The 16,418-nt window shown below is 48.5% G+C and overlaps 2 protein-coding genes across 2 annotated transcripts; one reads left to right on the top strand and one right to left on the bottom strand.

Moving 5' to 3' along the window:
* Positions 1-305: 305 nt before the first annotated feature.
* On the bottom strand, positions 306-8,355 carry CIAPIN1 (cytokine induced apoptosis inhibitor 1). The gene is made up of 9 exons (XM_086757940.1): positions 8,232-8,355; positions 5,712-5,887; positions 5,246-5,398; positions 2,876-2,952; positions 2,433-2,601; positions 2,151-2,224; positions 1,722-1,837; positions 1,119-1,188; positions 306-562 (listed from the first exon to the last, which is right to left on the bottom strand). The coding sequence occupies exons 1-9, from the start codon at positions 8,306-8,308 to the stop codon at positions 452-454; spliced, it is 1,023 nt and encodes a 340-aa protein (XP_086614066.1). The 5' UTR covers positions 8,309-8,355; the 3' UTR covers positions 306-451.
* On the top strand, positions 8,256-16,347 carry COQ9 (coenzyme Q9). The gene is made up of 9 exons (XM_086757941.1): positions 8,256-8,393; positions 9,423-9,591; positions 10,195-10,330; positions 10,686-10,828; positions 11,092-11,176; positions 12,337-12,441; positions 14,434-14,589; positions 15,006-15,059; positions 16,233-16,347. Exons 1-9 carry the CDS (start codon positions 8,330-8,332, stop codon positions 16,266-16,268), a joined length of 948 nt encoding a protein of 315 aa, XP_086614067.1. The 5' UTR covers positions 8,256-8,329; the 3' UTR covers positions 16,269-16,347.
* Positions 16,348-16,418: the final 71 nt, after the last annotated feature.

Genomic DNA, 16,418 nt, shown 5'->3' with positions numbered 1-16,418 from the left:
CAAGGAGAGCAGGAGGCCAGTCTCACCTTGAGAGCTGAGCCAGAGCTGCTGATTCATCAGAGAAAATCAGGGCAAATTAGATCTGTACAACATGGGCACGGCAAAGTACCCGTCCCGCCACAAGCACATGAGGTCAACCTGACACTTGATTCTACTTCCCTCTGCTGGTGGGACATGCTGTGACGGCCAGCGTCCCACTATCAAGTCAAGCCAGCTAAAGCAAGGCATAACATGAACTCTAATACATATGAGACCACTTGTCACCAAAGATTATCAGGTAGCCCAAGGTCGATTACAAGTGCTGAGCTCACAGCAGTGTCAGTGCCCACAGTGTCCCTCCACACAAGGAGTATTGGCCAGAGAGTATGAGAGGATGAGGAGGACTGCAGAAGAACCTCAGACTGGTGGAAAAGCAGAGGAGTCCTTTGCAGGACATCTAGAGATGTCTTTGTTAGGCATCGTGCAGCTGGTTCTCTTTCAGGAGAATCTTCTCCCCAGGCTTGAAGGCAGGCATCCCCAGGTAAGGGCAGCTGGCACAGCGGAACGCATCCCCCAGGTAGCACTGGCAAGAGAAAGCAAAGCAACTTCTGTAATCAGGGGCAACTTTCAGTTCTCTGTCTCTGTGATACTTTTTTTCCAGCTTAAGAGATTACATGCTCCTCAGCACGCATCAGCACAGAAACCACCTCCCTTCTACCCCCTTGGTTAGCGCGGCTAGCAGAGCTGTGCAGGACACTGTGCTCACATGGAAGAATCGAGTTTCCACCCCCACCAGCGTGCCCAGGCATGACTGCAAGCTGGGCCTGGGCAGCCCCATCACCACCCCCAGGTCACCCTGGGCTCCCATAAGGTGATCTTCCCTGAGCAGATCACTGGTGAGCACACGAGCAGGGAGGAAAGGTTCACTGTTCCCTCTGACTCCCACAAGGGCAGCACTTGTGCTGGAACAGACAGTGTGCACTGGTGTGGAGCACGTGGCACACGGCAACTGGCTGAAGCTGCACAAGCAGCGTTTGGAAGCAGTATACCAGCTTAGGGAGCAGCCACTAGAGAATACGGTTCTTAGACACAAATCACGTACTACAAACCATAGTATAGAAACAAAAATGGCTACTTACATTTCCACAGGCAGATCTGGGCTGTGAGCTCTTCTTCTCCTGCTCCAGCTCTTCAGCCAGGCCACATGTGCTGTAGAAAAATAAAGAAGTCACCTGCATCTTTCTGCTTAAAGGTTGTGAGTCACCAACACTTGTTCCAGCCCTGCTGAGACACAACAGCCCTCGCTCTGTCACACCACGCAGCCGACCCCAGGAATTTCATGCTTTTCACCCTGTTATACAAACCACAGTATTGAAGAACAAGTGTTGACACACACTCCTCAAGTGTAAACTGAGTGGGAAATGACTCTACAGCACTTGCTATGTGTGCTATTTCTCCTTTAAATCTGAGAAATCAGGGTTTTAGTCAAGGCTGCAGAAACTGCGTCTCCACCTTCAAGACGACTGTTGATTGTATCCGTGTGGTAATTTGTGGGAGTTTCGGTGTGGCTAGTCAATTCTCATTGTATTTGGATTTACATTCAAATAGTTACCGGACACAAACCAAGAGAATTACGCTCTTAAAAACAGCAAAGTGTCTAGAATCTTTTTAAAATCCACACAACTCTAAGGGTTTAATGTTACAATTAAAAGGTTCACCAACAAGCTAATGCCAGCACTGACCAGTTCTTGCAGGCCTTCTTTTTCCCCATCTCTTTGCAGGATGGAGCTCTGAGGGATGATGGATCTGGCTTTTTCAAATCCTCTGAATCCAACAGCTCATCAGAGTCCAGAAGATCCTGAAAACATACCATGGAAGATAACATGCAGAAAAATGATTTGTTAGTAGGGAATGACATTGCTGTGTTACGTTCAAAGAAGCGGTGCTATCTGTAGCAGCAGCATTGAAGTGCTGTAGCTGTGCCCTCTTATCTACATCTCCTCTCTGCTCTCACCACACCTCTGGGCTCTCAAGTCCTCACATAGGAGATGAGATATTTTGCCCTCTTAAGTTGTAAAGCTTCCCAAGAAGCATGGCTGAAACTATTTAGAGTAGGAAAGAAGAGGAGACAGAAGGAGCAACAGCAAACCCTCACAAACAAAACCAGATACCATCTCTTCATCGTTCATATCATTGGCAGAGAGTGTCCACAGCTTGGCAGTGGCTGGGTCCACAGAGGGTTTTCCTGGAGCCAAAACAAAGGAAGAAATAGTAGTTACTCCAGCCTTTGCCCCATCTACTCCCAATAAATGGAGTTCAAACAACTTTGGAAAGCCCCATTTCAAAGGTTTTTACTGTAGCACTCCCTACCCCAGAGCTGTCTCCCTATTCCAGGTGATGTTTGTCACCCCAGAGGCAGGCAATCCAGACATTTAGCACACACCAGTCCTTACCTGAAGGACCAGGTTTCTTGGCAAAGGAAAGTTTGAGCTGACTTGAGGATCCCACTTCGAAGTTGGGCTTCCTGCCTTCTATCTGAACTATGAGAAGGTCATTGCCTTGGTAACCCAAATGCTCTCGAACCGACTGGGCCTCCTCCGGGGTCAATGCTTCCTTTTGCAGCTGTAATGTAAGATTTTAGGTTAATCCCATGCAGAACCCCTTATTTCAGCACCCAGTCCAGTATTCAGGTGCACACAGACAATCAGTATTTTCAATGCTAAAGAAAACACTACCTTTGCAGTAACTAAAGTCACTGGCAGGCAGTATCCATGCACATTTACAGTAAATCAGGGTAGCTAAACACCTTGTCACCCAGCAAGTGCCCAGGAATCACCATCTACATTTCAAGGTAATTGCACGAGGGAGTTTCTGGACACAGTTAGTACATACGTACCTCCTTCACTTCCACCAACCCAGAGAGAGTCAGAGCTGTGGGGAGTTTGGCTGCTGTCTTGATTCTGCCATTGTTTCCTGGAAGACATAAAAGCAGGAAGTAGGAGGAGGGAAGAACAAGAATAGAGGGCACAGAGAAACCTGGAAAAGCAAGAGCTTTAGAAGGAAGTTCTCAAGCCAAACCTCCGCTTTAAAATCAGGCACTTTTCAGCTGACAGCAGAAACAAACCAGAAAAAGCATAAGCAGCTTGTTCATTAAAATAACACTCTGGGGTCACAAAGCTGTTCTAGCTCCAGATCTGCTCTATATATATATGCCAAAACCTTCCTCAACACAATTAACACTCATCAAAGAAAAAAAAAAAACCCCACCCCAAAACCCAAACAACAAAATCCCCCCCAAACATTTTTACATATTAAAGTGAACAACTCATGAAGTTTTCAAAACACTGACTCCTAAATGAACATCACATTCAGAAACATAACATTGAAGAACCTTATTCTCGTAGGCAAAAGCTACTACAATCACTGTTTAATCAAAAATTCCTTACAGGCTTATTGTAAGGGTAATAATAATAATAATAAATAATAATAACGCGCACAGGATTGTGCTGAATGGAATGTGTTCACCCTCTCTCACTAGTCCCACTTGCACTTCATTCCAAGTCCACCAAATTCCAGCCTGTCAGATGTGACCTTGAAAAAAAGAAACCACATCTCCTCCAGACTTTGCACGTTCTTTGTTCTGTCCCAGAAGCATTCTTCCCTGCCCCTAAGGTGCCACTTGCACCACAGAGCCACTACGGCCTTCAAAGGAGGGCAAATCTTCCCAACCTGAAGAAGGCGTTTCTGCTGCCACTTACACCACCATTTTCAGCACTGTAGACTGTGCCAACAGAAACACCATCAGCATAGATGCTTCTGTTCTTATCCATTTCCCCCTCCCATTCTGAACCAGCTCCCTGTGCCAGCAAGGTTTGAATGCAGGTCGAGTATATGACTGAGAAGTAATCTTGCGTTCACCTCGGCGTGTGTTCCTCCAGCTGTCCTATGACAAGTGCTCTGGCTTTATTCTTAAAACTTAGTCCAAACACTTCTGATACCCATGAATTAAATTTTTATGAAATTTACATGAATGAGTTTTCATGACATTTTCCATTAGGCATGGACAATTACTATTATGTGAAACAGAATCCGACTTGAGAAAGCCAAGTGACTTTGTCTAAACAATGCATACCCTGCTAATGACTGTACACTTGAAAAGAAACTGAAAGACTGATAAAAAAAGAAACATCTTGCCCCAGAAGGTGCTGAAAGCTGGATGATTGTCAAAGGAGCATGAAGTAAAGATCTGCATGGGAAACGGAGAACCGAGATAAGCAAAGAGTAACGCGGCAGCTGTTGCCCTGAAAAAGTAGGATGATGCCAAAAATCTGCCGGAACAAAGAAACTCCAAGATAGGCTCAGGGAGAGCAGACCTGCTGAAGAAGCCCAAATAGATAAGGAAGGATCCAGAGCATGAAAACATTTATTAAACTAAGGGGATGTATATCCTTGCAGGTGCATAACATTGATAAGGGTTGTGAATGCTCTACAAAATTTCACTAATTAGTGTCCTCAGAGTGAACTCTCTCATTATAACATGAAAACCACACCTTTAGTGCTAAAATCACCGCCTCTTCAGATAGAGACCCCTACTTACCGAGCATGCATAGTAAATTTAAGAAGTATTGTATCTTTAAATTAATGTAAGAAAAGAACTAACCAATGGTAGTTAAGTAGGCGTGACTGAAAGGCAGAACTGTTACTCTGAATGGTATAAATATCTAATGCAAGTGGAACCAGCTGTGTAGCTTTGTGGATTTACCCCTTGCACCCATCTCTGCGCAGAAATGAAATAAATACCTCTGCTCTGTGTGTAAGATTGGCACACTGCACACTGGGTAAACGAACCCAGATTTGGGACAACACTTCTACCTTTTATGGATAACTATTTCTCAGCTGGCTTCTGGGACAGCCTGTCTTGGCATTTGCTACTTGTTTTCAAAACAACTTCAGAAGCTCCTCAGAAACACAACATCTGCAACTATTTAACATCACATGCTCTAGGAGAAGACCAGTGTCCACTGAGCTTTTCAAAGTAGTTTAGGAACAAGCCTATCCAGCACTTTTCATAGAAGGAAAGTGATTGAAAATATCTCTGACGGCTACCAGCTTAAACACAGGATAAAAACCTTGCTATTCAGCTTATGTGTCAGGAGAATTAAAATCTCTGAAAGTTAGTCAGGGTTCCTGCCCTTTCCATTTCAGCCTAATCCTCACAAGAATTGCTATGTTGCCATGAAAGCAGGGCTGATGTGAGTTCTCTCACCTGATTCTGTAACCACTGGTTCTTTCAGGAGGACACGGCCTCCTGGCTTAAGTATCCGAGCTATTTCTGCCAGTACCTCCGCACTGTGCTGCGCAGTACTGCCTGGTACCACGCCAGAGAGAATTACATCAAAACTGGACTCGCGGTGAGCCGCTGAAAAGAAAGAAAGAGGAAGATGGTACAACTTTACACATATACACACACAGCTTTGCTTAATACATCAGTTCCACCTCCCTCCTCATTTCCCGAGCTTGCGTACAACAGCAATAACTGATTAAAGACACCAGTCATGGGAAACATGACCAGTACATTACCACTTTCTTTGCTCTACTGCGAGTGGTAAGAGCTAGCAGGAGGTGCTATTGTTGTTCTGCATGATGACTTACAAAGCAGGGAAGATGTCAGCTCACACGAGAAGCACCCTCCCCCTTTAAAGAGAATAGTGAAAAATTAAGCTCTTCCTTACACTGAGACAGCTGGTTAACGTTTTCCACAGAGACACGATTATCAGCTCCCACCAGTGCCTGAATTTTATCCACCAAATCCTTCAGGGCTTCAACTGGTGAGGAGCTGTCCCAGATGATGGCCACGCGCTGGCCTGCTGTGACTCCATACTCTCCCATTTCCGCAGCAGCAGCAAACCTGAGAGAGAGAGGAAGGGTAAGTGCCAAGCACAGCCTGAACCTCTGTGGACTTAATCACAGAGCATCGACTAGTTTTAATAAATGGGGATTATTTTCTGGAGACAGGCAGCACAGAATTCCCACGAGCTGAGCATTAACACGACATTAAGAAATAGCTACACTTAAGGGTGTAATTCAGTTTCTCTCCAGTTCAGAGACTGGTTTTGCAGGGAGACGGCCATGCTTAAAAAAAAAAAAAAACAAAACAACAAACCAAAACAACCAAAAACCCCTCAAGTTACCTGCCTTCCTTAAAGACTTGAATAGAGACATACACAGCATTTCTGGATTTCCAGACTAGTGACAACTATATTAAATACTGCCTCGTCTCTCCTACTCAGGACATGACCTAGTGGAATTTGCTTCCGCAGTATATGAGAAGAGAAAAAACTGTAACTTTTGGCATGCCCAGCATTCCAGATTGAGGCTCTTTCCATTCTTATCGCAGGTGGCACTGGGTGAGCAATTTTCACTTTACTCATCCAATGGAAACCTATTTTATTTCTAATTTAACATGACCACAGAGAACAGAGAGCACTGGTGAGCACACTACTTGCCCAGCGTATCTTCAATTAGCTGCAAGCCACATACTTGCTTTGGGAGAGCCTGTTGTAAGCAAGGTCTTTACCAGAAATTATTACATTGTGCATCCTGGGTAATGCCTTATTGCCACCACGTTGTCGTGAAAGCACAACTTTCGGATATGCCAAACCAAATTCAGCTCAGCGGTCCGCGGCCAAGCGCGGAGTGGATTTTGACCCCCTGTTCCTCTGGCTCTATGTGCCATGGACCCCTCTCTCCTGGAAACTGCAAACAAGTTCAGAACGGGACAACTCTGTGCCTTGTCTGAGCTACTGTAGTAGGAATTAGTGCTAAGGCAGCCCACATTGCCAGCCAGCTAAGGAGGAGAAGATCTTGGATGTATGCTACAGGTTACAGTGCCTCACAGCTGGCCTTGAATGAATCTGCAATGCAAGTGAAGCAACTACAACAGAGAGCAATACTAGTAAACACATTTATTTATCTAAATCTAAATATTTAAAATATATATATTTATTTATTATGAGCAAACACTTCATTAAAAAGTCACTTTTCCCAGGAAGAAGGCTGAAAGCCTCAAAAGACACATAAGCTGTTAGGCTAACATGGGAAAAAAAAAAAAAAAAAAGCCCAAATCACACCTTCCTCTCAGAATAGCAGGTTGCAACCTTTCAAGATCAGTCAGAGCCCAAAGTGCATCAACAGCAACACCAGCCTGCATCAGTCCCTTGAGATGCAATCCAAAGAAAGCCGGAAGCTACTGTAGTCCTTGGAGATACGGCATTACGTCTGCCTTCGTCAGCGTAAAGGGTACGAGTTACCATAGAATCACATGGTTGGATGGGACCTATAAGATCATCCAGTCCAACCGTCTTCCCACTACCATTGCTGCCACAGCTACTAAACCATATCCTGTAGCTTCTCATCAAGCCGCCTCTTGAACACGGCCAGGGACGGAGACTCCACCACCTCGCTGGGCAGGCCGTTCCAGTGCCTGACCACTCTTTGGGAGAAAAAGTTTTTCCCAAAGAATGCACAGCCAAGCTCTTAATGGGATGACAGACAGGGATACTTTTCCCCTCTGTATTTTCCAGTAGAAGACGGAAATTATTTAAAATTAAAGATTTGGCGTTCCAGCTGCCTTCCTTTTAAGTATCTCCAGCTGCAGACTACAACGACCCGGCCTGCTCAAGCACCGCAGTACCTCCGGCCGGCCAGGGCTCGGCCAGGCGCGCTCCCCCCCGGCGCCGAGCAGCGGGGATTCCCGCCGGCTGGCACCCGGCTGCCGCGCCGCGCCACGGAGGAGGCCCCAGGCTCGGAGCCGGGCTAGAGGGGGCGCCTCATCTTAATTCCACACGCGTTTAACTGTCCTCCAGGAACAGGCCTGCCCCAAACAGGGCAAGAAACGAGCTTTAAAGAACACCGGGGGGTTCCAGCTTCAAGAGATTAAAAAGCTACGGCACAAGTAGCAAGTCAAAACGTTAAACCGGAGCCTCCGGAGCAGCTTCCCGCGGCCCGGGACGCAACCCGAGGCTGCAGGCACCGGGCAGGCCGGCCCTACAGCAGGAAAATATCGAACACACGCGGCCTCTGCGGAAAGGGCAGAACAAACCTCTCGGTCGCGGAGCCAGGGACGAAGAACTAGATACGCGAAGAAATTCCCCACCCCCGCGGCCGCCGCCTCGAGACAGACTTTTTAAGGAGAAAAAGGAGAGTTTCGGCCAACGCGGGAGGCGCCCCCAGCCCGGCCCGACCCCGCTCACCTCCGGACGCGCCCGGCTCGGCTCTGCTCGTCCCGGTCTGACGGCGTCACCGCCGCCTCCCGCCCCCGCGACGTCATCGCCCTCTGCCCGCTTCCAAGATGGCGGCGGCGGCGGCAGGCAGCCTGCGGCGGGCGGGCTGGCGGCTGTGGCGGGGCCGCGCGGGTGAGGGGGCGCGGCGGGGAGGGAGGGAGGGAGCGTGCCCGTGCCCGTGCCCGTGCCCGTGCCCGTGCCCGTGCCCGTGCCCGTGCGCGCGGCGGGCGGGGCGGGGCAGGCGCGGGGGAAGGTGAGGTGAAGGGCAGAGGCGGGGCGCCGCTAGGGGGCGACACGGGGCGCCGGGGCCGCTCCAGGCCCGGGCCCAGGCCCAGGCCCAGGCCCGGTTCCAGGCCGTGAAGCCGGGTTGAGGCCTGCCTGATGGCGGTGGCTGCGGGCCCCGGGTGGGCTGGGAAGGCTGGAGGGGCTCAGCCTGGCCTGCCAGGGTCTCTCTGGGGAGCGCAGCACCTGGGGGAAGGAGGCTGTGCAGGGCCTGATGTGAGGAGACGCCTTTAGTGGGCCTGGCACCTGGCCAGCCCCTCGCACCTCCCCTAAAATTGCCCCAAACGGCATATGAGGGATGTGGAGGAGCTTGAGTGGGTGTTTGGTCGTAGTTTTTTTAAAGTATGGGCCATGTAACCCCAGCTTATTAAAAAATCCCAAACCTTACTGCAGTTAAATTAAAAATTCTCACAGAGCAGCCGTAATTGAAAGCCATGTTGTCTTTGAGTCATCTGAGAAAGACACATTGTGATCAGTGTGTTGTGCCCACTAAGGCTGCTTGCTCTGCGGAATATTACTCACCTCTTGCCCTGAGCTCAGGGGTCGGCACGTCCCTCAAACTCCTCTCCTTCATCGGGGACTTGAAAAGGAGAGAGGGTGTGTTTGTGCGCCTGGATTCCAGTGCAAGATCGGGGAACTCCTTTCTATTTGCAATATGTTTCATCTGCACAGTTTTTCTCATCACAAAATATTTTCACTTTATTTTCATCAAGTAAATGTGAGCTCAACTGAGAGGCGCACTTCTCAGAAGTACAAAAAAAAAAGACTATCTTTACAAATTTCAGTTCTTTTTAGTGTTTACCGCCACTCTCTTCTTCACCTTAATTTTGTTTCCTCTTGTTGGAAGGAGACATCTGACTCTCTTCATTTCCCATTTAGTGGTCAGGTGCCAGCTCTCCCCACCACAGCGTCCTCTCCAGACCTCGGCCGTGCTGAGGAGAGTCTCTGATGAGCAGAAGGAGCCATTGGCATCTTCATCTCAGCAGCAGTTTGATTCACATCCAGCCGATCACCAGCCTGAACAGGAACCGCAGGGCCCTCGCCCCAGGTAACTCACTAGCTATTTCTAGTGCTGTGCTGGTGACAGTGGGATCAGAAGGCTTTGCTTTCCTGAAACTTGCATCTGAAACTTGGAGAGAATAAGATCCAGAGTTAATGGAGCCCCAGACTGCAGCAGCTGGAGAGCTGTTTTGCTGTGACAGTGTGAATTCCACTGGCTGCAGTGGAGACAGGATGGGATTTGCTTTCAAGAGGGAATCTCTCTGGTGTGCAAAGAGGAAGCAGAATGCTTCTGAATTTTTGTGTAAATCTACTCAAAAGATGGACAATATGTTGTCCATATGCCTATAACTGTAGAGCTCCCATTAGCTTTTTTTTTTTTCAGGAGGGGGAATCTGAGGCCGCCTGGTCTCCAGGTAGGCACCTAGATTGAGCCCTCCCTTATTTTTCTCTTCTCCTCTCACAGCAAAGGTTCGTTAAGAATCCTTTTTCTGGAAAGGGAAGTATTTTACAGGAGGAGGTGAGATTTAAACTAAGCAAGCAGATCTCAAAGCGTGCCTGCACGCAGCGGTGGCAGCGAGTGAGTGGCAGAGCCCAGGTTGCTGATGTTTGATGGTGACATTCCCCTCACTGTAACAATACCTTCTCATAGTTACACTGGCCAGGGCGGCCAGGAGTCTGAGGACTATGAGAGCGAGGAGCAGCTGCAGCATCGAATCCTCACAGCAGCGCTGGAGTTTGTGCCTGAACATGGCTGGAGTGCAGAAGCCATTGCAGAGGGAGCCAAGGTATGTGGGGAGTGAAGCAAAAAACCAGTTGAAAACTGGATGGAGCTGAAGTCCAAAGACAGCCAGGCCTGCATGCTTCCCCCACATACTCTTGGGCGATGCACCCTAGTCAGCAAATTTGGGCAGGAATGGGTCCCAGCTACTCCAGGGTAATCCTGTCAGAGTTAAACTAAGGCACCATGTAGAGCAGTGATCCTTAAGAGCGGAAAACATGTACAGGAAGCACCTTTTAATGCAGTGTTGCTTTGTTTAAATTTGTATAACTTTGCTCACAGAAGAAGTACAATGTATTTCCTAGTTGGATCCTGCTTAGCAGTGTATGACCCGCTCTGTGCCTCTCCCTTCTTCCCCACAGACCCTGGATCTCTCTGCTGCTGCCGCAGGGATGTTTCACAGTGACGGCAGTGAACTGGTCCTGCACTTCGTGTCTCAGTGCAACACCAAGCTGTCTGAGCTGCTGGAGCAGGAACAAAAACTAGTGCAGCTGGGCAAAGCAGAGTGAGTATTGGGTATGAAAAGACATCTTCCTTGGCTGACTTTGGGGACCAGATAGAGAAGCCAGCTGGGACACAGATACTTTAAGTAAAAAATGTAATTTACCCAAATAAAACCACCTTCCCAGGTACAGAGTTGTACCAGAGGCATGCAGGGTACATGATGCTGTGCATATCTATTGCTGAGGCAGGCAAGAGATCGATCTTTCAAGTTCAGAATTGAGTTTAATATGTTCCTCATATTTGTATTTTGTTTTCCTCACCCAGGAAGAAGGCTACGGATCAATTCCTGAGAGATGCTGTGGAAGCCAGACTGAGGATGCTGATTCCGTATATTGAGAAATGGCCCCAGGTATCAAGTGAATATCAGGATTGCCTCTTTTTGTGTGTGTGTGTGTATTTTAAACAGTCTGTGGCCTTCAGCTTAGTCTTTCCACCAGAGTAGTTCAAGGTTGTAAATGAAACCCTCCCTGGTTTCACATGATTCATACCCTTCAAGAGGAGAGCTCCCTTGGAAAGAGGCAGTTAAAGGTGCCCTTACAACAATTATTTCTTGTGGTTCTGGAAAGGCAAACCTCTCCGTCGTTCACTCCACCTAGCTGGGTCCCTGGGGGATAACCTGTGTCTCTGCTCAGCCCTATTTGCAGTGTCACTGCAAGTCAGGCTCCTCGCAGCACTGTTCTGGCCACACCGGTATCATCTGATGCCTGGAAATGCAGAACCTGCTTTGTTGCAAGAAACTGCCTGCCTAGAGTACAAATGACAAGCCCTTTGCAACCTGAGGACAGATCTGTGAACTGAGAGGGCGCTGTGCTTCAAAATTCAGATTTAAGTCTCAAGCCTTTTTTGCCAAGGCGGGAAGGGGATTGAATTGTGGCCTCAGGGACAAGCAAAGAGTTTGCAAACTTGGGTGGCAAAGATTGCTGCAAAGTCAGCCTCTGTTGTCCGGAGTCACTGCTGGCCTCTGGGCAGCTGGATCCAGCTCTCCTTGTAGAGGGAGAAGACAGGATTCATGTTTTTGTTCCCGATTAGCATAACTTGTGAAGGATGTGGGTGGTTTGTGACTCTCCTGACGTTGTGTTATTACGTTCAAAGGCTGCAGGATCCCAGTGGGGCCATTATGGCTGGCTGTTCTGCCCTTGGTAGCTGCTTTGAATTCAAAGTCAAATTCAGAGAAAGGAGAGATTTGACTCCCTGCCTGTAGGGGCACAGCACAAGTGTGAGTCAGCTCAGCCTGTGCTGTGTTTCTGTGCCTGGAGAGGCAGCTTGGGAGAGACAACACGGTGGTGTTTGAGCTGAGCGGGGAGCTTTGGGCTCGTACATTCCCTACAAATCCTGCCGCTTGGAAAGACTGGTGCTAGCCGAAAAGAGCTGGGAGGACTTGTCACTGGGAGCTGGAGGCAAGTCAGTGGCAACAGGGAAAAGATAACAGAGCAGAGCATTGTTGGTCTGCTTTAATACTACGTCCTTCTCTCTCCAACTCTCCCATTTATCCATGTGTTTCCTTCCCAGGCTCTGAGCATCCTGTTGCTCCCACATAACATCCCTTCCAGCCTCAACCTCCTCACCAGCATGGTTGATGATATATGGCACTATGCTGGAGACCAGTCCACAGACGTAAGTCTTTGTGCTTTGCAGACCAGCTGGTTGTACCCCCCCAGCACTTCAGCAAAATGATGGGTTGCAAGCTGATGGGTCGGGCCGCGTCTACCTTGAAACAATTCCTTTGTTGAATGAGGAAGACATTTTCAGAAGCACCCAAGGGTCCTTATAAGCTGTAGTCTAATTTCTGAAGAGACTTGAGAACCAATGGGACTAAATGCAAATTAGTGCCAATGAGATTAGTGCAAATTAAAAGGACCTACTTTCCTGGACTCTTTTTTTCTTTTTAAGACACAGACAGAATTGTTGAGATTTTGAGACTAAGAAGTTGATCCAGTATTCAGTGAGCGAGTAGCGTGTCTCTGTCGAAGCAGCTGTCTCTTCCACCAGCAGTAGCATTTACAGATCTGACTTGAAAACCTTTAAAGAACCTACCTAAAAATACCAGTAGCTTATTAAAGCTTTCATCTTTCTGGCAGGAAATTAAAGAAAATTATAACCTTAATTAAAGCAATTAATAAATTACCTTAATTCATATAGATGTAGGGAGAGATGGGAAGAGCTAAATGAACCATTTTAACAAACTACTTTAATAAGCTTCTTTTATCTGAGTATAAAAGAGAAGCTACCGCAGTGGAAAATAAATAAGATGACAGAAAAATTACAGGAATAAACCAGAAGAGCACTGAAAGACTGTGACTGCATCAGGAACTGCAAGTCCCTTATGGGTTATGAAAGTCAAATCAACACATCAGAGTGGGTGTCAGCACTAAGCTGTTCCTAAAGTCTCCTTGCCAACACGGAGAGTAGGAGAGGTCCTGAAGTTTGTCTTTTGTTTGCACCTTCTGTCTGGTTACAAGAGTTTTCTTGGGAAGCTGTGATCCTGAGCCCCCTCCCTCTTTCCCGGTAAAGGGGTTTAACGTCATTCACAGTGGAGCCCTCTTCACAACGCCTGGAGTTAGGTAGAGTATGTCCCTGCCTCAGAGACCCACTCAGGTGGTTTTTTGGGAACAGGAGGAGAATCAACATAAACAGTTTGGTTGCAAGCACCTGAGAGATCCAGCTGCAAGTGGCTGCATCTCTCATTTTTCCCCTCCTGAAAGCTTGCAGGTCGTGGTGCAGACGGTAGAGCTTTCGAGTTGACTGTTGTTTCCAAAATCAAGGCCAGTGTTTTCACTTTGCTGTTGCTTTGTGGTGATGAATGGAACAACCAGTATTTTTTCTAGGTACCCAAATAGTTTAATCACTGTAATAGCAGCAAATTACGTTGAAGACTCACTTTTAAAAGTATTTATATGTTTCATCTGCCAGATGTTCAAGTGCAGCTTGAAAAACTGAAGAGTTTGAGTTGTTTGTGCACCTTTGCTTTGTGTAACCTATTGTTGTAACACATCCCATAGCGTTGCTGCCAGCGGTGCGCTGATGCATTTAGTGATTCAGCAGGCGGTACTGGTATTTCAATGACAGGATTGGGGAAAGGTGTATCTCCGCGTGGTGTCTTGCACACTTCTGTCCTCTGTTCGTTCCCTTTCTTCATGCTTGTATCTGGTGCGAACTGCAGCTCACGTTCAGTACTAAATATTTTGGAGTACTAGTACACTAAGTACTAAATAAATTGGAGCTTTGCAGTGCCTGCTAGCAGCCTGTAAAGCAAAGATGAACTCTCACACCATGCACGCAGGCAAGCTGGGGAAAGGAGAATTCCTTGCAGACTGCTTCAGGTGCCTGCTTGCAACCAGAAGCAGGTGGTGGGGATTTTGTTCAGCAGTTTTAGACACGTACTTGTGACCTCTGTCTGGTGCCACTGGAGCAGCTGGGCTGTCAGATGTCAGTGTTGGCTGGCGGCCCACTGCATCACAGAGACAAGTTACACAGTTTAAGCGGGGAAGGAATGTGCTGTCGGTATGCTGTTTTCCTTTGCTGTTCTCTGGTCTGCCTTCGTGAGCTGCATTCTTGATCTGCACGCAGGTCACACCTTTCTCTCTGTCTCATTTCATGCCCTTGCAGTTTAACTGGTACACTCGCCGGGCTGTGCTCACTGGCGTCTACAACACCACTGAACTGGTGATGATGCAGGATTCATCCCCTGACTTCGAGGACACTTGGCGCTTCCTGGAAAACAGAGTGGCCGATGCCATGAACATGGGCAATACGGCTAATCAGGTAACCTTACGGGCAAGGTACACCTGCAGCGTCCCCCTTCTCCCCAAAGACACCTGCAGACAGACCTGGCTGTTCAGTCGTGCAGACCACGTCTGAGAGACCACCTTGTACTGGCGAGTGAGTGCATAAATGCTGTGGGTTCAACATCAGTAAATGCTGATATATTGTCTGTCTAGTGAAATGACAGCTAGGCGCCCTCTTTGTCAGGCTGGCCCCATGGTTAGGAGACATACATTCCCAGGAAACCTCTTCCATGTTTCTTATCTCTGGCTGTCATTTATCTGCCGTGCTTGGCTTCTGTCAGCACCTTTCTGTAGCAAACACACGTTTGCTGTGCATTACATCTCTGCGTTTGGGTGGCCACAAGCGTAACTGCAGAAGAAAGCAAACGGTCCTGTTCTCCTCGTGTCTCCTAGGTGCAGTCAACCGGAGAAGCAGTTGTCCAGGGCCTGATGGGAGCTGCAGTTACCGTAAGTAATGCTGAAACCAGCAGGGCTGTTAGGGCAGAATAGTTTCTCTTCCCTTCCATGCTGAATGTCAGCATGTTTTTCCTCTCAAATCTAAAGTAAGCACAAAAAAGAATTGTTTTTCATAACTACATATTTCATATGTAGTTATGACTACATATTTCATAACTAAGGATGATCTTCTTGGTAGTTTGGGGTTAGTTCACTGTTTTGTGGTGAAATAACTTGTAACAGAGTGTAAAAAATTGTGAAGCTGCAGGGTGAGCTTTAGGATGAGAGACAAGCGATAAGGATAAATACAAGTGTTCTCCTTTGCTTGTCATGAGATCTCTTCCCCTGGCAGTCCCTGCGCTAGAGATCTTGACAGGAGATGCCACGCCTGCACGTCCCTGGGGGCACCTGTCCCTGAGCCACAGCCGGGTGACTTCCTCAAGCTGCTTCAGTTGAATGCAGTGTCCCTCCAAGAATCCATTCGCTTCTTGGTAGGATCCTGCATTGCTTTGTGTCCATGGAGGAGGAGCTGCATGTCCTCTGGGATAGGAAACAATCCTTTGGGTACCCAGGAATGATCTTTGAAGGGCTTCAGGAGATGTCTCCTGTTACCGGATGTTTGGTCTGTCCCTGCAGCAGATCCACTGCACAGATAAACAGGAGAACCAGACCGCTTCTGAAGGGGGGTGGGTTGCAGCCAGCTGGTTTTAGGGCAAAATCATCCCAGTACATTAACTATAGGGGCAACCAGTCTGGACCTCCCATGTCTGAGGGTTCAGCTGCTGTATGGGTGTGCTGAGCTCTCAAGGTCTCAGACAACCAACCTGAATGCCTCCAGGGCTTAAATTCACTGTCGAGGGGTGTCTGTGGCCACAGAAGTAAAACCAAGCTGAGACTTACTGACCATGAGAGCAGGTCCAGGTCAGAGGGATGCCTGTGGCTGGATCTAGGGCGATCTTTCTCCACCCTTTTTGGATTCGCCTCCGTTCTCTGACCCCAAACGGTGCATTTTGCCCTCACCTCTCCACTCCCAAGCTCACAGGCCTCCCCTCTTCACCCCTGCTCGGAGCAAGACCTGCTGCCCAGCGGCACGGGCAGAGCTGCACAAAGGCCTTCACGCCTCGGGGAGCGCGGTCTCTCGCCCGAGGTACCGGTACTGAACCCCCTTCTCGCTCTGCCCCGCAGATCAGGAACCTGGTGGGGCTGAACCAGCGCCGGTGAGGAAGCGGCCGAGGACGCAGCAGCCAGCCCGGGCCGCGCCCGACCCTTCCCGGCACCAATAAAGCCGCACCCCAGCCTAGCACGGACTGTTTTTGGGGACGCACCGGCGGGGGGAGCGGGGCGGGGACGGACCGGACCGGGCGGGTCCTC

The sequence above is a fragment of the Chlamydotis macqueenii genome, chromosome 13, assembly GCF_036417535.1.
Source record: "Chlamydotis macqueenii isolate bChlMac1 chromosome 13, bChlMac1.mat, whole genome shotgun sequence".
NCBI lineage: Eukaryota > Metazoa > Chordata > Aves > Otidiformes > Otididae > Chlamydotis > Chlamydotis macqueenii.
The sequence above is the reverse complement of the archived record's forward strand: the minus strand, read 5'-3'. Positions and strand labels throughout refer to the sequence as shown.